Genomic DNA, 27,393 nt, shown 5'->3' with positions numbered 1-27,393 from the left:
ATAATTCCTTCTTTGGTTTTAAAATATAGTTGTGGTACAGCTTTCTATTCATAATTGTGTAGATTGATCTTACAATACAATGACTAACTTTTTAGATATGAAATTATTTAAGGTATGCTAAAACATATGTAGCTTTCCATCTAAGTTATTCATTTAAAGCAAATTATAATTTTTATTTGATTTAATGTTGTATGGTAAATCATCGTAGATTTGGATGTTTAAACTCATAAATTCAGATTATGATACACGGGTATGGACTTAGTAGTCTTTAAAGATGCATCCTTGGTAGAATAATGCAGGTATATGCATCAACACCCGCGAATGTTTAAAAGATCTGTAAAAATAAATGGATTTAAAAATATTTTCTTATACAATGCCGTTCAGAGATTGGTATGAAACGACATTTTCAACCGAATTCTCTAATTTAAATAATTTTTCATTCCAATTTTTTGACAAATAATTGTACCAGTATAAAGTCTACAGACTTTCATTCGAAGTCTACAGCAAAATACAAAATCTTTGTACGTTAGATATTCTTCTTTTATAACTTCAACTGCCTTTAAGATATACTACAAAAGAATATACTAAATATACGATAGAAGGAGTTCCTTAACGTTCCGTCACATTTTGATGTCATTTAAGTTAAAGAACTCTTACACTATAAGTAAGTGTTTGAGTACACTAGAATAACGTCTCTAAAAAAGGGTATAAGAACGTTTTTTATACCCTACACCACAAGGTGGTCAGGGTATTATGTCTTTGTGCATTTGTTTGTAACAGGCAAAAGGAAACGAGATAGACCCATAGTTCCTTTTGATGATCTGCATAGAATTACATTCTGAGTCGATTTATGCATGTCCGTCCGTCCGTCTGTCCATGTATTTTTGTAAACAAAGTACAGTTCGCATTTATTGCCCTATCCAGATGAAATTTTGCACAAATCATTTATTTGGCCCAAGGACGAACCCTATTGAAATTGGAGATAATCGGTCAAAATTTAGATATAGCTGCCATATATATCTTCGCCCGACTTGCTTCTTATTGTGCACCGAACGTGTAATATCAGCCCGAATAGTATGAAATTTTGCAGCTCCCATATAAAACTTCAACCGATTTACAAAACGTTGTGCACCAAATGACTAATATTTGTCCAAATGGAATGGAATTTGGCACTTACGACCAAAGTTTAGAAGCTAGTATGTCAAATTTGGTGAAGATCGGTTCAGATATAGCTATAGCTCTGTTCATCCGATTTGTTATATTTGTTACCCACAGCCGTAATATGCACTCCGTAACAACGATATTCAGGGAAATATATCATATATAGCTCAGAAATATCTTTGCCAAATTTTATCGAGATGGTTCAGATTTGGATATAGCTTCCATATATATCTTTATCCGATTTCAAATTAATTGTGCACCAAATGGGCAATACAAGTCCGAATTTAAAAGATACAAATGCTTCGGCATATATAGTCCTTTGAACTTTAAATTATAATTATAATTATAATTACAATTATAATCATAATTTGGATATTCTGTAGTATATTTGGAAGGCTATTCTGTAGTATATTTGGAAAATTTCAGGATGATTTGTTCAGTTGATTTTGAGTCAAAAATTACAACAATCAAACGTACAAACATTTTCCTCTTTTATAGATATAGATTTAATGTAATAACATTACGCCTTGTGCATTAGCATCCATATTCTTAGAGAATAAACCAGTAAAGAAAGTCTTAAAGTCGGGCGGGGCCGACTTTATGATACCCTAGACCACTAATTACAATTATAATCATAATTATATATAATTATAATTATGATTATAATTATAATTATAGCGTGTACGTTGAATTCTCCTATTAAAACGTTTAATTGTTATGCGGAGCTCTACTAAATTAGCAAAGTGGTGTAGGGTATCATAAAGTCGGCCCCGCCCGACTTAAAGACTTTCTTTACTGGTTTATTCTCTGAGAATATGGATGCTAATGCACAAGGCGTAATGTTATTACATTAAATCTATATCTATAAAAGAGGAAAATGTTTGTACGTTTGATTGTTGTAATTTTTGACTCAAAATCTAACAAATTATCCTGAAATTTTCCAAATATACTACAGAATAGCCTGAAAGTAACATAGGCTATATAAATTTGTGGAAGTCCACTTGGGACGGGAGATATAGCATCAGCATCGGAGGTACTTCCAAAAAATGTAGTTTTTTGGATGCACGTATCTATCGATGGATTATAGATATAGTCTTCAAATTTAGAGTGCGTAACGGAATTTGGAGCAAAAATAATTTTGTCAAATTATACTGAAATCGGTTCAGATTTGGATATAGTTCCCATATATATTTTCAGACGATTTCACATATCTGATGCACCAAGCCCGATATATAAGCCGATTCCAATAAAATTCGGAATGAGTAACGGAATTTGGTACAAAAATAAATTTGTAAAATTATATAAAAACCGGTTCAGATTTGGATATAGCTCCCATATATATCTTGAACGGATTTCGATTATTGGATACACCAAACGCGAAATATATGTTCGATTCCAATGTAATTTGGATTGAGTGAAGGAATTTGTTAAAAAATAAATTTGTCAAATTATATCGGTACAGTTTTGGATATAGCTCCCATATATATTTTCGACTGATTTCGTTTATTTGATGCACCAAACATGATATGTGTATTCGATTCCAATGAAATTTGGAGTGTGTGATGGAATTTGATCAGGAAATAAATTTGTCAAATTAAATTGAAATCGATTCAGATTTGGATATATAGTCGGGCGGGGCCGACTTTATGATACCCTACACCACTAATTACAATTATAATCATAATTATATATAATTATAATTATGATTATAATTATAATTATAGCGTGTATGTTGAATTCTCCCATTAAAACGTTTAATTGTTATGCGGAGCTCTACTAAATTAGCAAAGTGGTGTAGGGTATCATAAAGTCAGCCCCGCCCGACTTAAAGACTTTCTTTACTGGTTTATTCTCTGAGAATATGGATGCTAATGCACAAGGCGTAATGTTATTACATTAAATCTATATCTATAAAAGAGGAAAATGTTTGTACGTTTGATTGTTGTAATTTTTGACTCAAAATCTAACAAATTATCCTGAAATTTTCCAAATATACTACAGAATAGCCTGAAAGTAACATAGGCTATATAAATTTGTGGAAGTCCACTTGGGACGGGAGATATAGCATCAGCATCGGAGGTACTTCCAAAAAATGTAGTTTTTTGGATGCACGTATCTATCGATGGATTATAGATATAGTCTTCAAATTTAGAGTGCGTAACGGAATTTGGAGCAAAAATAATTTTGTCAAATTATACTGAAATCGGTTCAGATTTGGATATAGTTCCCATATATATTTTCAGACGATTTCACATATCTGATGCACCAAGCCCGATATATAAGCCGATTCCAATAAAATTCGGAATGAGTAACGGAATTTGGTACAAAAATAAATTTGTAAAATTATATAAAAACCGGTTCAGATTTGGATATAGCTCCCATATATATCTTGAACGGATTTCGATTATTGGATACACCAAACGCGAAATATATGTTCGATTCCAATGTAATTTGGATTGAGTGAAGGAATTTGTTAAAAAATAAATTTGTCAAATTATATCGGTACAGTTTTGGATATAGCTCCCATATATATTTTCGACTGATTTCGTTTATTTGATGCACCAAACATGATATGTGTATTCGATTCCAATGAAATTTGGAGTGTGTGATGGAATTTGATCAGGAAATAAATTTGTCAAATTAAATTGAAATCGATTCAGATTTGGATATAGCTCCCATATATATTTTCGCCAATTGCACATATTTGATGCACCAAACACGGTATGTATCTTCAATTTCAATGAAATATGGGTGGTGTGACAGAATTTGGTGTAAAAGTAAATTTTGCCAAATTATGTTGAAATCGGTTCAGATTGAAATATGATTTTATTAAGAAGCATTGACCCACCACGCACAAAATATCTATCAGGGCTGTCATAGAAACCAATTTTGTCACTATTGGTTTTAAAAACGACAAGAAAAATGCTTTGGTGTCATGAAAATCAATGTTATCATTTTTATTTTCGAATTAGAATTTTTTCGATTTTGGTTGTCATAGAAGCCAATGTTATTGGTTTTGTTATTGGAAATAAACCAAGTTGCTTAGAGCTGTCACTTTTCATTTGATTGGGATTTTTTAAACAATTTTTAAAGGATATTCAAAGGACTAAAAATGTGGATTTTTTAAACAATTTTTAAAGGACTAGAAACTTGGATTTTTAAAGGACATGTAAAGAACAATAAACGTGGATTTTTTAAAGAATTTTTAAAGGATATTTAAAGGACCATAAACGTGGATTTTTTAAAGAATTTTTAAAGGATATTTAAAGGACCATAAACGTGGATTTTTTAAAGGATATTTAAAGGACCATAAACGTGGATTTTTTAAGGATTTTTTAAAGGACTATAAACGAGGATTTTTAAAGGATATTTAAAGGGCCATAAACGTGGATTTTTTAAAGGACTATAAACGTGGATTTTTAAAGATTTTTTAAAGGACTATAAACGAGGATTTTTTAAAGGATATTTAAAGGACCATAAACGTGGATTTTTTAAGGATTTTTTAAAGGACTATAAACGAGGATTTTTAAAGGATATTTAAAGGACCATAAACGTGGATTTTTTAAAGGATATTTAAAGGACCATAAACGTGGATTTTTTTAAGAATTTTTAAAGGACCATAAACGTGGATTTTTTAAGGATTTTTTAAAGAATTTTTAAAGGACCATAAACGTGGATTTTTTAAGGATTTTTTAAAGAATTTTTAAAGGACAACAAACCATAAATCTGCAAAGCAGCTTTATGAGTCAGTTCACAATAAAAAAATTTACTTACGCTATCTCCGGCAACTCCACTGGGTTGCTGAGCTTTTCTCGTCACCTTTTCTGAGCGTTCTTCGTCCAACAACACAAAAACTACCACTGCTGATGCCATCTTACTTTATTTATAGCGACTTATTCCTTTTTTTATTTACTTTACTTTTACTGATATTTCAATGACAAATAAACAAACAACACATGTAAGCAACAGCAGCTGTTTCGAACATTAGTTTTATTTACATTCGAAATTGACAAAACCAACTTGGTTTCATGACACCAAATGAAACCAACATTGGTTTACAAAAACGACAATAAGCAAAACCGACATGGTTTCTGTGACAGCCCTGAATATCTTTAAAAGAGGAAAATGTTTGTAGGAATGATTGTTTATTTGTAATTTATAGACTCAAAAACGGCTGAACAGATTTTCCTGAAATTTTCCAATATATATGCTGAAAATAACTTAGTATATATAAATTCAATACAAAAATTATAGATACAGTCTTCAAATTTGGAATGTGTAATGGAATTTGGTACAAAAATTTACCAAATTATATTGAAATATGTTCAGATTTGGATATAGCTCCCATATATTTTTTTCTGCCGATTTTATGTATTTGATGCATCAACCACGCTATTTCAATCAAATTTCAAATGTGTAACGGAAGTTGATACAAAAATAAATTTACCAGATTATATTGAAATGGGTTCAAATTTGGATATAGCTCCCATATTAAATTTTCATTCGATTTAATGTATTTGATGCACCAAATCTCTGATTTAAATGAAATCTGGAATGTGTGACGGAATTTGGTCAACAAATAAATTTGAAAATTACATTGATATCGGTCCAGATTTGGATTTAGTTCCAATATATATATTTTTTGCCGATTTGGTGCATCAAATACGCTATGTATTTTAATTTCAATAAAATTTGGAATGTGTGAGGGAAGTTGGTCTAAAATTCTAACAGTAAAAAGTACACAACAATTTAATTGAGACTACGATTATTACGGGGAAGTAAATATATTTGTATGTATTGCTACCTCGAATCCCACTAATGGCAAATAATCAACTTTAAAAGATTGCAGTTTCCTGTACATTTGGAATTTCCTAGGTAGTTAATTATATAACAAAAGATGGCATAAACATTACGATAGTTAAGGAATAGAGGTAGAAATATCAGCAATTGAGAACATTAATGTGTAAAAAAATTATAAAATTTCTCTTAATGCTTCTTATGGCATTTGTTTTTAACAAAGTTTAAATAAAGAAAGCGAAATGTCAATGAAATGCCTTTCATTAACACGATTTTATGGTATAAATACCAAGGTAATCTTATGCAATCATACGATTACAAGTTTTTTTTTTTATTTGGGGTCCCTTCATTGGCAAATTTATATTTTGTAGTTCTTCCCTAAAAATGGGCATACAGCTGGCACGACATTGGCATTTATTTTCGACAAAATATTTTGTTATTTCCACGCCTTTAAGAGGCTATAAGCCAGGGAAGAATATAATATGTTATAGGAAAGTAAAATATTATTCTGATAAGCCATGTAAAGCTTAATTATTCATTGTTGAATTTTGCTTCAGCTAGGATAAGTAAGAAAACAATTGGCATAGTGATGGCAGCGATTGTGAAGAGTTTGGCAACATTTTAGCTGGTAACTCTGGGTTTTTGAACATTAAAGACTGTCTTAAAATAAAACATTATTCGAGGAATACACAAGACCTAAAATCCCCGAGAACGTTTCCTTAAGACGAAGAGTATGAAATCTATATATTTTTGCATAGCCATAAGAAAAGATAAAAGATAAAAGACTATTGAAAAAGTATTTAATTTAACTTTATATTTAATATTTTGGGGATCCCTACTACATTGATTTCTTTGACAGTTAGTTATTATTTTTATTCTAATAAAAACAAGTCAACATTTAAAAAACGTGAACCTACATAAATAGACAATTGTCTGTCACCGAAGGTAGAACGCACTCTAAATACCAAATTTGAAACAATTCCGTCGAAAATGTGATTGAAATTATCAAGATACAAAATACTGTGGGTTACCGACAGACATATATCGCTAACTTGACTTAGAATTTTACGCTGATCCCACACACATATCCTTTCCTATTAATATTTAGACAAATTATATATTTAATATACTTCTACCTTGGAGGGCATCATAAAGATTTTTGTATTTATTAGAGGAACATGATGACTTTTTGGTAAGATTATTTGTTGGTTGTTGTTGTAGCAGCTCATACATATGTGTTCGTTTGGTTTCCATTTTCTAACTCAATTCAATCCGGTTCTGCCTCTAAGTCCAGTCTCAAAAAGGATGCAACCTGTATGGGTTGAGTCCATAACGAGACTGGAGTTAGGTGAGTAGGCTTGGCTGGGCAGCGAAATAAATGCAGCGTGTCATGTGGGCCTGTGCCACATGCTGGGCAGATGTTCTGCACTTCGCCGTTGATCCGGGCCCAGTAGGAATTTAGGCGGCTGCACCATCCGGATCGTAATTGAGCCAAGACTACTCGGGTTTGTCGGGGCAGCTCTCGTTCTTCAGCTGCGACGGGAGGGGGATGGTCTCCTAGCACAGTATTCACTCTATATCCTTCAATGGCTTCTGAGACCGCATTAGAGTGAATACTATTCAGTCCCGCTTGATAGGCCTGTTGATCTAGAGGCTCTCTCTTATACCTCTGTACCTCTCTCTCTAGATCATGAAGGTCTTTCCTAACGTGCCTGGGCGGAGGTTGCCTATCCACAAGATGGTGATTTGGATGGCTTTGTCTATAACACCCAAGCAGGTATTGCATTGACAGCATTTTGTTATGCTGTCGCACCGGTAAGACCTTCGCCTCCTCATGTAGGTGATCGACGGGTGTCATGAGAAGGCACCCTGTTGCGGTTCTAAGGGCGGCATTCTGGCAGGACTGAACATTTTTCCACTGCGTAGCACTGACGTTAGCGGACCACACTGGAGCCGCATAGTTTACCACAGACCGGCCTATCGCGTTGTAAGAGGTCAACAAGGTCTCCTTATCAGCTCCCCAAGTACTGCCGGCCAGAGACTTGAGGACCTTGTTCCTACTTCTAATCTTGTCGCAGATAGCTGTGGTATGCGCGGACGACTTAAAGAGGCTATCGAATGTGACCCCTAATACCTTGGGGTAGTTGGTGGTCGGAATAAGAGCACCATCGACCTGCACATTCAAGGATAGCCCCATCTCCGCAGTCCATGTGGTGAAAAGTGTGGCCGTCGACTTAGTGGCGGATATCTTCATATTCCTCGCAGTGAAAAAGGCGGTAAGATCAACAAGGTAAGCGTTCAACCGATCGCAAATGTCATCAATAATGGGTCCGGACGCCACGAGCGTACAATCATCTGCGTACGTAATAATCTCTATGCCGTCTGGAGGGCGTGGAATTTCAGAAAGGTAGAGGTTAAACAGTTCCGGAGATATCACCCCACCTTGGGGAACTCCCTGTTTAACTCTACGGATGCTCGACTTCTTGTTTCTGAATTCCACGTACGACTGGCGTCCACACATGTAGTTTACTATCCAACGTTTCAAACTTGGCCGGAGGGTGGTGCGTTCAATGTCCTCGAACAGTGTGGCATGATTGACTGTATCAAAGGCTTTTGATAAATCAAGTGCCACCATAACTGTTCTATCGCACGGCCTGTTCTGGTTGAGACCTCTACTGACATGTGTGGAAATGGCGTGTAAAGCTGTTGTTGTGCTATGCAATTTTCGGAATCCGTGTTGATGATCGGCTACTGGGAAACACTCTCTTATGCTGGGGAGGAGTAAAGCCTCAAGCGTCTTTGCTACTGGTGACAAAAGTGATATCGGCCTGTATGAATCACTTTTGCTGGCATCCTTGCCTGGCTTCAGTAGCGGGACCACCCTGCCCATTTTCCAGGCATCGGGAACTACTAGGGTGGCTAACGACAGATTGAGAAGCTTTGTCAGATACTCAACTCCTGGTTCATCCAGTTGCTTCAACATCACCATTGAGATTCCGTCAGGACCAAGCGCTTTGGATGACTTTGCGCTTCTGATGACCTGTGCAACATCTGCCAACGTAAATTGTGGTGGTACCTCCTCGGCTGGAAGGGATCGTACACGGCGTAGTATCCTTCTCTTCGCCCTGTCACTCTCGGGGTGCTCTACAAATTGCCGGTTAAAATAACACGCGCACCTCTTCGGATCTGTCACTTCTGCGCCGTTAAATGAGACAGATGTCCGATCGTCCTTTTTTCCAGGGTTCGAAAGCGACTTAACCGTTGCCCACAATTTACTCGTTCCGGTACCGATGTTGCAATGCTTCAGATGTTCTAGCCACTTTTTCCGCTTATGCTCACCTACTAACCTGTTTACCTCCAGAGTAAGTTCCCTGACTCTGGGGTTATTAGGGTTAGTACGGCGAAGCTCATCTCGCTCGTTTGCTAATCCCGCTGCCTCTGCTGGGAAGTTTGGTCTTATTTCAGGTATTCGACCAGCAGGTATATAGCGAGCGGCTGCAGCTTTGATGATGTCCCGGAAACACCTATCTGCTACCTGAACATCAGATGGGTTGGGCAGTTCTCTGAAGCGGCGATTGGTATACTCTCTGAATTCTTGCCAATTAGCTTTCCCGTGGTTAAGGAAAGTGCGGCGTTCAGAGTCGATGAAGTCGGGTGGTCTATTAATGGCGATAATAATGGGGAGGTGGTCTGAGCCTAGAGAAATGACTGATTGCCAAGTTACGTCATTCGTCAGACCTGGGGACACGATGGATATGTCCGGAGAACTGTGGCAGTCTCCCCTTATTCTAGTGGGCGCGTCCTCATTCACTGTGCAAAACGTGGAGCTATCGATTTGCTCAGCCAGCGCCATGCCTCTCTGGTCATTACCTAGGACGGAATGCCATAATTCATGATGGGCATTGAAATCCCCTAGCACCAGACGGTTATTGCCTACCAGTAGTGAACTGATATTAGGCATATAACGTGGGGCACAGCTATTTAACGGCGGAATGTACACGTTGAGCACCTCTACCTCGGCGGTTCCACACTTGACCGCTACCCCCATACATTCCATGTACGGGTCACTAGAGTCAAGCTCAGGCGAGATAGGTCTGTACTGGACAGAGTGGTGCAATAGGAACGCTAATCCTCCACCTCCACCTCTGGAGCGATCCTTCCTTAGTACGTTGTATCCATCACAACTTTGAAGCCTGCAGGTGGTACTCAGCTTCGTCTCCTGGATCGCTGCGACCTTGATGTTCTTCCGACTCATAAAGCTTACAATTTCATTGATCTTACCTCTGAGACCATCACAATTAAATTGGAGAAATGATGCATTGTCCGGAACTTGAACAGCAATGTGTGGCGTCAGCTGCTGCGTAGATTGCTGTTGAGGAGATTGCGGGGGAGTCTCATATTGCGACGACGATGAGGACGCCGAAGATGAAGACTCACTGGGGTCTACATTGACGCAGCAGGAAGCAATGTAGTCCCTATCGCTATACTCCTGTATCCGGTTTAGGCCGGAACAATTCCGGAAATGCACCCACTCCATGCATCCGTTGCATCTCACCGAAACCGATCTGTGGTGGATGCGATTACGACAAACGGAGCAGAACCATGGTCCGGGGTTGGTCTCGATCCCGGCTCGGACCAAGAGAATACGGAGCAAACATTCCGGGTAATGTTGCTCCCACATCAGAAAAATGGACGAACACGAACATGTATTTGCTGGGTAAGATTATTTGGTAGATAATTTTTAACTCAGAAATTTGGGCGGCAAATTTAAATTAAAAAAATTGCCAAAATTCTTGAAACGCTCTCTTTTGCAGAACCTTTCAATTTCCAGTAACAATTTGCAACAATTGCTACAAGTTTTAGGTTAACCAGATACACCTTATAACAGATAATACCTTTTCATTTATATTGCAACATTCACTTTCAGTTTTTTTATCTGGCAACTATGCAGAAGGTTATTAACGCCTACACCATCGACATATGCATACACATGAATGTGCTATGTACATAGCAACATTCAACACTAATTCTCTCTTTGTAACTTAGTTACCATGGTAGAAGAACACAGGTAGATGCAACAAAACATGGGAACATTGATATGTCAAAAAAAAATTAATGTTTTTTTCAAATATTAGTAGATTTTTATATGGTTTCTTATACGACGTCATTCGGAGGTAATTATAATATGCGTTTTCAACCATTTTTACAAATTTAAATAATTTTTGATTCAACATTTTTAATGACAGTTCATTGTCCCAGCAGCTGTGTCGATGCGTCTACCTATATTCTTTTACCATGTTAGTTACCAGTTAGAACTAAATTACGCTGTATAACTGTGAGTGGTAATATGCTGTAACCACTCAACTGTAAAGTTTGTGTTCTGTCTAGGGCTATGCACTGGTCAGAAATTGTTGCACCAACAGTGCATTGTGGCAAAAGGTGTCGGCTATATACTTATGTAGATTGTGTGTTTTTACTGTCATTTGGTTAAAGTTGAATTAGTTTTCCACAGTCGACGGGAAATAGAAAAAAGGAACAATTTAAATGAAAATAAAACAACGAGTCAAAGAGTTACGAAACTCTTTTTCAAAGCCATTATTATCTTGCTGGAAAACAAGGTTAATTATAATAAAAAACGTGCCTAATAGTATACCGAAATAATCAATTTACAAGAAATTCTAATAAAAAATATCATTCAATAGCAAGTTCCCATTGTTTGGGTTAATGAGTCCTTAAGTTAAACGCGAAAAAACACTATTTGTATTGTACTCTTTTAGAGTTATATTTAAACTTTTATTACAACGAAGATAACATTTAGTAACCCATAATATATATTAAGCGTGTAAACATTGATAGTTTATATCCACAAAACTATTGATTTCGTTTTTGTTATGAGTGTTTTGTACGAAAATTAAAAGTTACGGAGGTTAATTTGTCTGTCAAACTAATTTAAAATTCAAACTTTTGAATGAAAATATATTAAAATCTGTTAAAATTGTTAACAAAAAAACCTATAACAACCTCCGAATTGCGTCGTGTAATGACCCGCGGTTCACAAACACACACACAGTTTTAAGTTTTACAAAGGCTTGATCTTCCCGATGGCCCCAGTCGAACTCAACATATTTTTTTTTTTTATTAACTTTATTTTGGCTTAAGGTCAATTGAAAAACATCAGTGTTTTATTTTTATAATTTTGATTTTTATTTTCCGATATTTCGACTGTCTTCGACAGTCATCTTCAGGGAAAAAATTTTTTATTGAGAAAAGCAACAGTCTTGTTTCACCGTCTATGCTAAACTTAGCAATAAAAAATTTTTTCCCTGAAGATGACTGTCGAAGACAGTCGAAATATCGGAAAATAAAAATCAAAATTATAAAAATAAAACACTGATGTTTTTCAATTGACCTTAAGCCAAAATAAAGTTAATAAGAAACAATATACAGGTCAACAATAAAAACAACAACATATTTTTTTATTAAATCCCTGAGCTTATCCGTAAGATCAGCCAAATCTGGTATGAATTTCCCTAGATAGGTGACCAAACCCAGGAAACTCCTTAATTCCTCTTTATTGGTTGGTGAACGAAAATTCATGATGTTCTCAATTTTTCCAGGGTCTGGATTTATGCCTTTGTCAGACAAGATGTGGCCTAAGAATAGTAGCCTTCTAACTTTCCAAATACATTTATCGCTGTTCAGCATGACATTCGCATTTTCTAAAACTGCCAACACCTCTTTAAGATTTCCGTCGTGTTCAGCCTCTGTATTCCCAAACACGATAATGTCGTCCAAATAGTTTATGGCACAGTTACACGGCGCCAAAATGCTTTCCATAATCCTTTGGAAAATTTCTGGTGCAGAGTTTACGCCGAACAATATTCGTTTATATCTGAATAGTCCTTTTGAAGTTATAAAGGTGGTTATCTCGCGACTCTCTTCCTCTAACTCAAACTGGTGGTATGCATTTTTCAGATCCAACCTAGAAAAATATTCAGCACCCCGTAGCTTGGTCATGAAGGAATCGGATGTTGGTAGCGGATAATTTTCCCGTAATATGGCCATATTCGCACGTCTCATGTCGATGCATAATCGGATATCCCCGTCACCTTTAAATACAATTACTATTGGAGATATCCATGGGCTGGGTCCTATCACGGGTTCTATAATATCTTGTTGTAAAGCTTCATTCAATTTTCTCTCTACCTTCTCTTCTAATCCAGATGGTACTCTCCGCAACGGCTGTTGGACAGGTTTGACAGACTTGTCAATTGTCAGCGAAACTTTAACGCCTCTTATTTTTGGAAATACATGACAGTTCTCGATTTGATTTACCCCTCGTCCTAGTTTCAAAACGCCCAATTTGATAGCAGTAACTCGACCCAGCAGGGATTGACGGACGTTCTCAATTACATAAAATGAGGAGATCAAATTTGAAACTGGATCAAGGCCAATTACTGCTTCGAAGACAGCTTTCATCTTGAGTAAATTATAGGCACGAAACTGGTTCTCATATTTTGTCCGTATATTCCCAACTGTGGCGTTTCCATTAACGAGGCATTACCAATCCTCTTCACTCAACAGATAATGATGTGATCCAGAGTCAATCAGCATGTCAATCTTTCGACCCCCTACAAAGCACTCTATCATTTCGTCCATGTGCCCGTTTAACTTTAACAATTTGGAAATAATTGGGTTCTTTCCACTTATTTTCCATAGATCCAACTTCTTTCACACCGACAAATTGAATGTTTGAATATTTCCGCTTTTTCGCATCTGTGTATCCAAAACCCGGCTGCTTGCGTTTCAAACCTTTCGACTTGCATTTGAATTTTTAGCAGGACAAAGTATTGATTGTCCTGCTAAAAATTCAAAATGCACCTTCATGACCTTGCCGACCACATCTGCCACATTCAAGCTGTTGATTCTTTGATTCGATCTTGTTAATATCGACAGATACATTAGGTAATTTCATTGTTTCTGTCTGGCTATTTATCTGTTCATGGGCATGACACATTTCGACGGTTTCTGTGAATGTATATTCTTTTTCTAGGAGTCGTTTCTTTAAATCATTTGGGACCCAATTATCAATTAGCTTGTCTTTTATATTTATACCCAGTATTTCATCTTTTGTCTCACCGAAATGACATTTTGCGGCCTGGTTCCGTAGTCTCACAAGAAATCTGTTCAAACACTCGCCTCCTTCGGGCTATGGCATCACAAAGGAAAGGTGATATACCTGCCGAGCTCATCTCTTTCCACAACCTCGTACTCACGCCGTCCAACGTCTTTACAATTAAATGTAATACAATCCGACGACAATTTAATGTCCCGACAATTTAATGTCCCTAGTTCTCCTTATCTGCAATTAAATGTCTCTCCGTTTGCTACAATTAAATGTTGCACTTAATATTTCATCTTTCCTTTTTTCCCAGATGACTATTATCAGTCAACGCCGACAATTTAATGTCTTTTCGCTGCAATTTAATGCAAAGGAATTTGAAATTTCCTTACAGTTTGATGCAATTAATCTTGCATTCCTTCAGCTCAATTAAATATTTACCTCAGTCGCCAATGTAATGATCCGCGGTTCACAAACACACACAGTTTTAAGTTTAATCGTTTTTCAATTTAATCCTTTTTTATTTTTCTCGAAATCCCAAAATCATACAATCCTTTGCATGCCTACTTAGATTTCGAATGACAATCTCATTCCATAGAAACTTAACTACTCAATATCAGTGTTGCCAGATCTCCACATCCCTAGTATGTCTTTCAGCTCCAGCGTTAGTCTTGGATTTACCTGATCTTGACCCATTTGTGTCTCAACACGATCTGCAAACAAATTATTATCACCTGGTTCTGGCGTTATAGGCAATGTGACATACAGTTTGATGCAATTCTTCAGGTGACTGACGTTGCGCCTGTATAGCTTGCCATCCTTACGAATCGTGATATCATTTCCTTTCCGCTCGACAACTTCACATGGTTCTTTCCCAAATGCCGGTGTCAACTTATTTGGGAAAATTACATTTTGCACCAATACTTTGTCACTAACTTGAATATTATTTTGTTTTGCACCACGAACCTTGTCCGCCTTCTCTCTTCCTTTTTTTATTGATCGCGTCTAAGTCTCTGGCTTCCGCATCCAAAATGTTTTCACCGACATCAGATATAAATGGTATTTTGTCCCGAATTACTCGATTGAAAAGCTGTTCCGTTGGAGCTGTTCCAGTTGTTCCATGAGGAGTGACATTGTACATTGCAAGAACTTTTGAATCTCCTTCTTATAGCCCGTTCCATTACTATGAGCAATTCGCAGGCGTTTGACAATCGAACGATTCATATTCTCTACTTCTCCATTCGCTTGTGGCCAAAAAAAAAAACTATAACAACCTCCGAATTGCGTCGTATAAGAAAAATATATATAGAACTTTACATATTTTTGAACAAATATTTAAAAATTTCACATATCAATGCTCTCAAGTGTTGATTAATCTATCTGTCTTCTTCTACCATTCAGGCAACAGATCTGCACTAATGCCTAAACCATGGTAGAAGAACACAGGTAGATACAACACTTGGGAACATTGATATGTCAAAAACAAGTTAAAAAGCAGAAATCTCGAACGGGCCGAACTTTGAGTACCCTCCATCATTCGGAAAGAATTGGAAATTTTCAAAAAAAAAAAAAAAAAAATAAATAAATAAATAAAATCCGTTAAAAATTCTGTTAAAATCTTAAAAATACCGAATGTAGCCGTTATATTGGGGTCTCTACGACGTGGACCTACATAGGCTTTGTTTGTCATAAGCCATTACCATATTCAAATTCGAAACTTTAAATAAACGGTAAATAATGTAGCTAAAAGCATCAAAATACCGTATATAGAGAGGTACCGTTATATCGGAGCTATACAAAGACCTGGACCTGCATACACTATTTTCTGTTACATCTCAAACAATTTCGGTGAGTATTGTACCTATAATCGTCAAAATACCGAATATAGGGAGGTACTGATATATGGGGCCTATACGAAGACCTGGACCTGCATACACAATTGTATGTCACAGACTGTAGTTCCCATTACGAACTCTAAATACGTAATTTGAAGCTACTCCGGTGAATAAAGACGCTAAGATCGTCAAAATACCGAATATTGGTATGTATTGGGGGCTATATGAAGACGTGGACCTGCACAGACAATTTTCTGTCACAGGCTGTAGTACCCATTACGAAGTTCAAATACAAAATTTGAAACAATTCCGGTGAATAATGTCGCTAATATAATCAAAATACCGAATATCGAGAGGTACCGTTATATAGGGGCTATTCGAAGACGTGGACCTGCACAGACAATTTTCTGTCGTAGGCGGTAGTATCCATTTTGAACTTCAAATACCGAATATGAAACACTTCTGGTGAATAATGTCGCCAAAATCATCAAAATACCGAATATCCGGAGGTACCGTTATGAAATTTTTTTGTATGCAGTTTCAGATCTTCGTATAGCCCCCATATATCGGTGCCTCCCGATATTCGGTATTTTCATGATTTTAGCGACATTATTTACTGGAATTATTTCGAATTTCGTATTTGAAGTTCATAATGGGTACTACAGCCTATGACAAAAATGTTTATATGCAGGTCCACGTCTTCGTATAGCCCCCATATAACGGTACCTCTCGATATTCGGTATTTTGATTATATTAGCGACATTATTCACCGGAATTGTTTCAAATTTTGTATTTGAACTTCGTTATGGGTACTACAGCCTGTAACAGAAAATTGTCTGTGCAGGTCCACGTCTTAACTATCTTCCGATAGTCGGTATTTTTACGATTTCAGCAACATTATTCACCGGAATTGTTGCAAATTTCGTATTGAAAGTTCTTAATGGGTACTACAATTCGTATGCAGGTCCACTTCTTCGTATAGCCTCCATATGATACTCCGTATATTCATGATTTTTTCGACATTATTCACCGTAATTGTAAAAAAATTCGTATTTGAAGTTCGTAATGGGCACTATAGTCTATGACAAAAATTTGGTATGCTGGCCCACGTCTTCGTATTGTCCCCAATAACGGTTTTCATTTAAATGGTAGTTTTCGGACTTTTTTAAATTTTTCCATCTCCTTCGAAATGCTGGAGGGTATTAAAAGTTCGGCCCGGCCGAACTTAACTCCTTTTTTACTTGTTATATGTTTTCTTTTACGACGTCTTTCGGAGGTTATTATAATACGCGTTTTCAACAATTTTTACAAATTTAAATAATTTTTCATTTAACATTTTCAATTCCAAAATTGGTTTGACAGTTCATTGTAACAGCAGCTGTGTCGATGCGTCTACCTATATTCTTCTACCATGGCCTAAACGGAACTTTTGTGTCATTACCCATAAATAGCGTTTTTGATGAAGAGATAGACAGTGTTTAACATAAATATTTCAATTTACCTTTCGTTTTAACCTTTGTTAGCATTGAGTTGTTATGTTCTATCACATACAATTCAAGAAAAATTGGTAGTAAAAACAGTTTTAATCTATTTATATTTTTATACCCTCCACCATACTATGGAGGGCATATAATAACCCCTCCTTATGTTAGATCCATTAAAGTATATATTCTTGATCAGCGTAAAATTCTAAGTCTATGTAGCGATGTTTGTCTGTCTGTTGTAACTACGCTACATTTGAAATGAATTAAGATAAAATGCTCAAATTTTGCACATGGGTATTTTGACATATAACTGTACCTCCCGATGTACCTCGGCCGACTTTATGATACCCTACACCACTTTGCTAATTTAGTAGAGCTTCAAAAAACAAAAGATTTTATGGTAGAATTTAATCATACACAATATGATTATGATTGTAATTTAAAGTTCAAAGTACTAAATATACCAAAGCATTTTTATCTTTTAAATTCGGACTTGTATTGCCCATTTGGCGCAAAATTAATTTGAAATCAGATAAAGTCATATATGGGAGCTATATCCAAATCTAAACCGATCTCTATAAAATTTTGCAAAGATATTTCTGAGCTGTATTTGATGTATTTCCCTGAATATCGTTGTTACGGAGTGTATATTACGGTTGTGGGTAATACAACAAATCGGATGAACAATATATATGGGAGCTATAGCTATATCTGAACAAATCGCTATCTGAAGCGATCTTCACCAAATTTGACATACTAGCTTCTAGACTCAATCATACTATTCGGACTGATATTACACGTTTGGTGCACAATAAAGGCAAATCGGACGAAGATATATATGGGAGCTATATCAAATTTTTTATCGATTATCTCCAATTTCAATAGGGTTCGTCCTTAGGCCAAACAAATGTTGTTTGGAAAATTTCATCTCAATCGGATAATAAATCCGCCCTGCTTTTTGTTCACAAGAGTACATGGACAGACGGACGGACGGACTGACATGCATAAATCAACTGAGAAAGTGATTCTATGGATATCCTCAAAAGTAACTATGGGTCTATCTCGCTTCCTTGTCCATGTTACAAACAAATGCACTAAAACATAATACCCTTACCACTATGTGGTGTAGGGTATAAACAGCCTACAACAAAGTTAAATAAACAAGTAAAAAAACATTAAGTTCGGCTGGGCCAAACTTTTAATACCCTCCACCTTAGGGTAAAAGAAACATTAGAAAAAATGTGGCAAAAACCATTAAAATGCCGAATATCGGGAGGTACCGTTATATGGGGGCTATACCAAAACGTGTACCTATAATTACAATGTTTCGCCACACGAACTAGGATCCATTATGATCCACAAATACTAATTTTTAGACAAATCAGTGAAAAAATGTGGCAAAAATCATCAAATTACCGAATATCGGGAGGTACCGTTATATGGGGGCTAAACCAAAACGTGGACCTATAATTAAAATGTATCGCCACACGAACTAGGACCCATTATGACCAACAAATATCAATTTTCAGACAAATCCGTGAAAAAAGGTTGCAAAAATCATCAAATTACCGAATATCGGGAGGTACCGTTATATGGGGGCTATACCAAATCATGGACCCATACATGCAATGTTTCGCCACCGGAGCTGGAAACCATTATGACCCACAAATACCAATTTGTAGACAAATCCGTGAAAAAATGTGGCAAAAAAACTAAAATACCGAATATCGGGAGGTACCTTTATATGGGGGCTATACCACAACCTGGACCTATACATGCAATGTTTTGCCACACGCTCAGGGACCCGTTATGACCTAAAAATACCAATTTCCAGACAAATCCGTGAAAAATGTGGCATAAATCATCAAAATACCGAATATCGAGGGGTACCGTTATATGGGGACTATATCAAAACGTGGACCTATACATAAAATGTTTCTCCACACGAACCGAACACGAACCAAAATACCGAATATCGGGAGGTACCGTTATATGGGGGTTATATCAAAACGTGGACCTATACATACAATGTTTCGCCACCGGAGCTGGAACCCATTATGACCAAGAAATACCAATTTTTAGACAAATCCGTGAAAAATTGTGTTAAAAACATCAAATTACCGACCATCGGGAGGTACCGTTATGTGGGAGCTATGCCAAATCATGGACCCATACGTGCAATGTTTCGCCACCGGAGCTCGAACCCATTATGACCTACAAATACCAAATTTCAGACAAGTCCGTGAAAAAATGTGGCATAAATTATCAAAATACCGAATATCGGGAGGTACCGTTATATGGGGTCTATACCAGAACGTGGATGGATATATCTCATTTTCAATACCAACCATCCTAGACACAATGCAAATAGCTCTGTTAAATTTTGGCTCTCTACGTCAAATAATGTGGGTTGTATCGTGATTTCAACAGACAGACGGACATCGTTAAATCGACTTAGAATTTTATGCTGATTATGAATATATATACTTTATGGGGTCTAAGACGAATATTTAAGGATGTTACAAACGGAATGACAAAGTAAATATACCCTCCTTTCCAAGGTGGAGGGTATAAAAATTAATAAATACATAATAAAAACTAATAAAAACGAAAAATATTAGACCCCACAAAATAACCCTTCCACCTATATGAACAACAGTTAAGCAAGGCAGAGAGGAAAAAGTGAAAGAATTGATTATTTTAAATCGAATCGTCTTCTATCGCCAACATTCAAATCCTACTTGTTTAAACAAGATTAAAATGATATAAAATGTCAATCCGTTTGTTTTTGATTATGTATACATATGGGTTTTTATTTACACAAGAATTTGCACAATAAAAAGCAAATCGGAAGAAGATATATATGGGAGTTATATCCAATATAAATTTCTGAGCTGTACAGTGTGAGAAGAAAAAACTGCTATCAACTTCAGACTACTGTCATTTCTAAGCCACTCATCCAACAGCTGTTAAAATTATTCCAGAGACAGTCCATTATATTATTTACGAGCGTACAAAAACATTTTGGTGAGAAAAAAAATTTTTCGTGATGGCTGGAAAACCACAAGTGGCTATCGTTAGAGCACCCAGCATTCACATGTGAAAAAATCATTTGTGTCTCGTACCAACGCTCGTTACCGTGATACTGGTAGCGTAGCCCGACGTCAAGGAAGTGGACGGAAGAAAACAGCAACATCAGCAGAAATGGTTCCAAAATAAAGAAGCGACTTGATCGATACCCGCGTCGCAGTGGCCGGAAAATGGCTCGTGAACTGAACATATGGCAGTATTCCATTTCGCAAATATTGAAAAATAAGTCGGGGTTAAGCCATTAAAATTCCAAAAAGTGCAAGAACTTATACCGCAACTGAAAGAAAATAGACTCAAAAGAGCTAAAAAGTTGCTTCGCTTGGCTGAAAATGGTGAACTATGGGTCTATCTCGTTATGTTTTGCATGTTGCAAACAAATGGACAAAGACTTAATGACCACCTTGTGGTGTAGGGTATAACAAAATATTATCACTCGGAGGTTATATCTTCTTCATAATCAGCATAAAAATCTAAGTCGATTTAACGATGTCCGTCTGTCCGTCTGTTGATGGCACGATTCAGCCCACATTATTTGACGTAGAGCGTCAAAAAAACAATTTGTATTGTATCTAGGCCCGTATTTTGTATTTGTCGGTCCGCGTCTTGGTATAGTTCCCATACAACGGTACCTCCCTATATTCGGTATTTTGATGGTTTTTTGTGTCATTTTTCACGGATTTGTCTAAAAATTGTGATATTTGTGGGTCATAATGGGACCTAACTCCGCCGGCGAAACATTGTATGTATACGTCTACGTTTTGATATACCCCCATATAACGGTACCTCCCAATATTCGGTATTTTGATGATTTTTCATAACAACTGAGTGATGGTGTTTATTGCATATGATTACATCGATAGTAGTTTAGTAGTTACTGAATACGTAACGTATACAACACCTCTACCCTCTCTTATAACAAAAATTGTAAAATAAAATTCAATAAAATACTATTAACTTAAGATTACGAAAATTTATACATTTCAATTCGTATCGATAACATAATCATCTAGCCGATTAGGTCTTCGAGGATTCGTTCTTACTTTGACTGCCTCATCATTCGCTGCTGGCCCTTCAAATCCGGTGAATGTTGACCCTGAAGAACTTGGTGGCGTTGCGAAGGACTGATCTCTCTTGATCTTCTTTGGCTTCTTGTTCAGAATTACTTGTATTTGTAGCGTTCTCTCTTCCCTCCAGAGTAAAATGTGATGGCTCATAATCAACACCATGGGTTTTCTCAACTTCGTTACTTGACGGGAGTTATCTTTTGTGGTTTTGAACACACTGCTTATCCCTTGTGGAATTAAAAAAAATACTTGCTTTGTGTGTGGTTGTGGTCTTCAGACTGAATTTTTATTTGTTGCTTTTAAAATTTTGTGATTCGGAGTAGCGACAAGGTTTTGCTGACGCTGCATCGAATGATTGTCTGGAATGTCATTTGAAACTTTTGTGTTATGCTTTATTTAACAAAATGAGTGGTAATGACCGAGACTTAACTCCTCCACCCCTTGCCAGAAATACTCGTGTATTTCTATTTTTATACATATGAATCTTCATACTTAACTTAATAAACATACAGGCAAATTACATATTCTTATTTTAATTTACAATTATGAGACATATTTTTTTGTTATTTCTTCTAAACTAATTTCATTTCTTTTTTTTTGAGTGTTTTACAGGATTATCAAAATTAATTTTATCAGAGTTCTTATTGTTTATTATGCGATAAAAAATAATTAAAATTATTACAAATATAATCAATAAAGTAACATTTATTCCAATTGATATGTTTTTTTTTAATTTAATTTCATTGATTTCACTTAAATTTTCAAAGTCTTCAATTGTAATCTTGTTAAATTTTGGGTTTACATTTGGTAGTTCAAGTTTTTGATAATTCTGATAAAAATATTTGTCTTTATATACTACTATTTTGTTCAAGAAAGTTTCATTATGGAAGGTTAAGCTACAGTTATTAAGAATAACAAAATAATTATCAGTTAAAGTTAGTTCCCTATCGCCACAGTTTTGTTTTAGTTTTTCAGAGAAGGCATTCTTTATAATTATTATGTCATTATCAACACTAAAAATTTAGGTTATATTGTTAAATTTATATCTACAACTGTTATTAAAAATACAAAGGTTGCTCTTCCTTAGTTTTTTTATAGTTACATTTTCTTTATATTTGTATGGAATGCCGTTTATGTTAATTATTGTCTCTTCATCGGAGTTTATCTCTATTTTATTATTGTTTGGAATAGGAACGATAGTTTTAAGTTCCGCTTTTATAAAACTTTCCGGTACTGATATAGCTATAACTAAAGAATCGTCTCTACAAAGTATAATACCCATTTTTAAGAGTTTTGATTTGTAAAAATTAATTTTAAATTTTAAAATCTCTTGTGACGTAAAAATGCTTGGATGTATAAAATTATTTTTAGCTGATACTATGTTGGCCTGTATTTGATCTATTTATGCTCTAGGGTTTTATGTTTAAAAGCTGATCTAAATAAAATAGTTTATTTAAAAAGCTATTATTAAGTTCTTTCGATCATTATCTACTGCTGTTTTCAAATGTTCCAATGACTTGTTCAGAGAATCATTGATATTAATTTGTTTATTAACGTTTTCTATAATATTGTGTAAATTTTGATCGATGATGGATAGGTGTTCCAATATTTCCTGCCTGTCCTCATCGTCCATTGTTCCAAACAGCCATTTAGCTAACTGTCCACCTGCATTTATTAACCCTCTTTTAGTTCTTCTTTTCGGTGGCAGTAATGTTTTAATTTTTGATCTAATACATCGGAATTTCCAGTATGACTATTAGGATACGAGAAGTGTATATTAATGCCTTCTACCCTACTCTACTCTACAAAATTCCTTTACATTTAAGTTATTGAATTCATTATCTCCTACAAGTTTTTTCATTTTTCCATTAATTGAAATATGCAGTCTCAACTTTTCTACTAAAGTTAGGCTGTTTCGGTCTTCCAAAAGAAAACCAACAGCATGCTTAGAAAATTTATCTAAGAACACTATAAAAGATTGCTTTAAATTTACGTATGTGTCAACGTGAACAATTTCGTTAATGTTAAACGGTGTTTCTGTAAATCTAAATTTCTTTTTTAAAGGATTTCTGTCATATTTTCCTAATGTACAAATTTCACAATTGTTAATTACTTTTTGTACCAAGAATTTCAAATTCGGAAAGAAAATTTTTCGTTTGATATCCTCATAATTTGGAATAACTCCAGCATGGCCAGACTCCTTAATATGAAATAGGGATATCTAATTTATTGCCTCCTCTTCAGATTGGAGGTCTTTCGCATAGTGACTGCATCTTACAAACGTGATATTGTTATATTGAGAATACAGTTGTAATAACCGAGTTTGCAAACGATTATAAACGGAATCAAGTAGAAACGAGTAGATCCCTATCTTGCCTTTTATTATGAATTTATTTAGAATATTGACAATATTATTGTCCAGGTCATTCTTTTCTATTAATATTCTAATGTTTCCACATACTATCTTTGATTCGGTTTTCTTACTATTTGCTAAAATTCATTGTAGTATCTAAGTATCTAAGATTAATTACAGTATCTAAGATTGTAAAATGGTCATTAATATCTTCATTTTGCGAATGTATTGTGGCTACAGTAGAATCATTAATGTCTTCTTCTATATTCTTAATTTCATTGGTCTCCACGTCAAAGTCAGCAATTTTAATTTCTTTTCCCTTTATGTAATCTATTTTGGCATCATATTCGCCTAATTGGGTAAGCCACCTTTGAAGTCTTGGATTTAAATCCCTTGCAGAATTTTTTATCTGTAGCTACTTAAGTGGCTGATGATCGGTATGTAAATCTAATTCTCTCCCATACAAATATGGTCTAAAACACCCCACACCACTGCAAGAAGTTATTTTTCAATAGCTGAATAATTTCGTTCATGTTCATTTAACGTTCTTGATGCAAAGCAAATTGGGTGTCCATCTTGAGAAAGGACTGCACCCAACGCAAAGTTACTTGCATCAGTAGTGAGCTTAAATCTTTTCTCAAAGTTCGGAAACCTTAAAATAGGATGTTCCGTAATCAATCTCTTTAGTTTATCAAAGGATACTATGTATTTTGGATCACTCGTATTAACTTTTTTGCCTTTTTTAAATAAGATATCATTGGAAAAGCAATGTCTGCATAATTTCTTATACATTTTCTATAGTAACCCGTCATTCCCAAAAATAATTTAATTTGCTTTTGGGTTGTCGGTAATTTTAAATTTGTTATTGCGCTGATTTTTTCCTTACTTGGCTTGATTCCTTCGGGAGTCAATACATGTCCCAAATAAGAACTTTCTTTTGATAAGAATTTGCAGTTATCAACTTGTATCTTTTACTATTCTGTCTGTGTTCTGGCTTTACCACGATTTGATGAAAACCTTTAACTATACCCTAACCCTATAACTATACGCCACTTTTTGTTCCTATGACTCGTCCTTTTTAGGTACAATCCAAAGTGGGCTGTTATATGGGGATGAACTCTCCTTTATAATTCCCTGTTTCAACATATCACTGATTTGACGTTCGATTTCTTCTTCACGTACTTTTTTTCATGGGTAAACGTTAATTTATCGCCGTCTATATAAAAAAGTTTGCTGTATCTTTTCAATAACTGCGAAATTGATTTAAATTCTTCTTTGTTAAAATTTTTGTAATTTATGAGATTCGAAATCGGGCTTGGAATTTTTTCCAATGTACATGCATGAAATATTTCGGGTCGGTAATCATTAAAAAATATTTTAAAGTTTTTTATTTTTATAAAATTGCCTTCAAAGTTTATTGTAACTTTTAGATCACGCAAAATATCTTGACCAATTATGGCACTATATTTTTTTCCTATTAAATCGTTGACCATCCAAGTAATGAAACCGTCTTTGTTAAATTCTCAAGGGTATGGTGTAATCAGTTTCTTATTTATTTCTGTAACTCCATTTAATGTCCTGAAGTACAATTTTTGGTCATTATTCTCGATCATAAATTTTTAAGTGCATTTGGGGATATTATGCTTTTTGTCGAACCGGTATCAATGAGACAATTTATATTTTGGTCTCTAATTGTGAGTCTTACTATGGGTTGTTGTGTATTTGGGCCTCTATAATAAAATTTTCATCTTGCTCAACATTGTCAGTGTCCATAAAATAGTGACCTGAACTAGGGATAGTTTGAGTAGACATTTTACTTTGTTCGGAATTATTTCGATTTTATTGTGAATATATGTATTATTAATTTGTCTTGAAACAATTTTGTTGGATGGGGTATAGTTATTGTTATAATCAACCTGCTGATTATTTTTGTAAATTTGTCCCGAAATTCGCTTAAGTGGATTTATTCTATTCTCTGATTGAGGTTTTCCGTTATTATTATTTTTTGTAAAATTGATTTTGTTTCCTTCCCATTTCCCATATATATATATATATATATATAATCTATAATAAATGGCTCTTCTGTCATCGAGTAATCTGAGCCTATTATACTTATATATTATATCCTGAAGCGACTCTTCGTCAAATATATGTGGGCCCTAACATCACCATCTATCCTCTATAATACAGGGTTGTCCATATTCGACGGACCCATCTGGCAACGCCATAACTTTTGACAGAGATGTCACATCGCTTAATGACATACCGCGTTCGAACCGTCAGTCCAAGCAGATTTTTACCATGAACCAATACACGCCACGCGAAATAGTTGAAATTTACATTCAACAGAAGAAGTCAATTGTGAAAACTCAACGTGCTTTTAAAACATTAAAAAATGTGAGAAGTGCGCCTTCTAAGAACACCATTAAGCGTTTATACCAAAAATTTTCGACTGGTAAGGCTCTTTCTAATCCGAAGAGGCCATATAAAAGTCGACCAAGGCGATCGGTCAGAATATCGCTGCCGTACGAGCCAGTGTTGAGAGGTCCCCAAGAACATCCCAAAAACGCCGTTCTCAGCAGTTGGGCATGGCTCGGTCCACTTTACAACGGATTATTCGCATTGATTTGCATTTGTTCCCGTACAAAATTCAATTGACGCAAAAAATGTTGCCTGCGGTTTGCCTCGTCGATTGGAATGGGCCCAAAGAGCCATGGTTAATAAATTTTTGGTTTCCTTAAATCTACTTCATATAATTCATTAATTTCATACTTAGCATTAACGAAATATTGGAATAATTCTTCTAAGTTTTCTACTATTACCTTTCTACAAAAATTGTAAATTTCGGCATACGTCTTCTATGGCTGGCTGTTGATCAGGATTTCCTCCTTCAATTTGTTCCATGCTGCTCCGATCTCCAGCATCCGGATCCTCTTTCCGTAGTCTCCTTGAATTTTTTGGTTGGCGACAATGTTTAGGCCATACTTCAAGATTTCCTGATTACAAAGCTCGATCACAGATTCCACTGATCGTATAAATGTCCTTGGATTGTGGTTTTAATTTGCGAAATTGGTCGAGTAGATCTTTCGGACACAAATTCAGTGTTAACCCATTATTTTGTTGCTGCTGTGGACGTTCATTTTGTGGTTGTTGCATTTGGACCTGCTGCTCCATTTGTTGTTGCAACTTTAGGATAATTTCCTCTTGTCGTCGTATTACTTCTTCGAGGTTATCCATTTCTTTATTTTTATCAAATGCGATATTTATTTTTGTAGACATAGACTTTCAAAATGTTTTTTTATGTCTTGCTTTTTCACTTTTTCTTTCTTTTCATTTTATTAATATTTAGCTCTTTTTTCTTTACTTATATGTTTTGTTCTTTAGAACAAAATTTTTCAGATTCTTTTATGTTTATTCTTCTTTAGAAAAAAAAAAAAAAACACCCCGGCTGCGCCAGTTATCTTTTGTGGTTTTGAACACACTGCTT

At 35.4% G+C, this 27,393-nt stretch overlaps 1 protein-coding gene across 2 annotated transcripts in view; it reads left to right on the top strand.

Annotated features, from left to right (window-relative positions):
- LOC101893030 (protein unc-13 homolog 4B) overlaps positions 1 to 27,393 on the top strand; it is a 305,332-nt gene that overhangs the window by 9,179 nt on the left and 268,760 nt on the right. The window contains exon 1 of one of the 2 annotated variants that reach the window (XM_059118974.1): positions 11,386 to 11,576. The exons of the other annotated variant lie outside the window; for it this stretch is intronic. Coding sequence (XP_058974957.1) covers positions 11,503 to 11,576 — 74 coding nt within the window. The 5' untranslated portion in view covers positions 11,386 to 11,502. Of the gene's footprint in view, positions 1 to 11,385; positions 11,577 to 27,393 lie in introns of those variants that run through there. 2 annotated transcript variants of the gene reach the window in all.

The sequence above is a fragment of the Musca domestica genome, unplaced genomic scaffold (assembly GCF_030504385.1).
Source record: "Musca domestica strain aabys unplaced genomic scaffold, Musca_domestica.polishedcontigs.V.1.1 139, whole genome shotgun sequence".
NCBI classification, from domain to species: Eukaryota; Metazoa; Arthropoda; class Insecta; order Diptera; family Muscidae; genus Musca; species Musca domestica.
The sequence above is the reverse complement of the archived record's forward strand: the minus strand, read 5'-3'. Positions and strand labels throughout refer to the sequence as shown.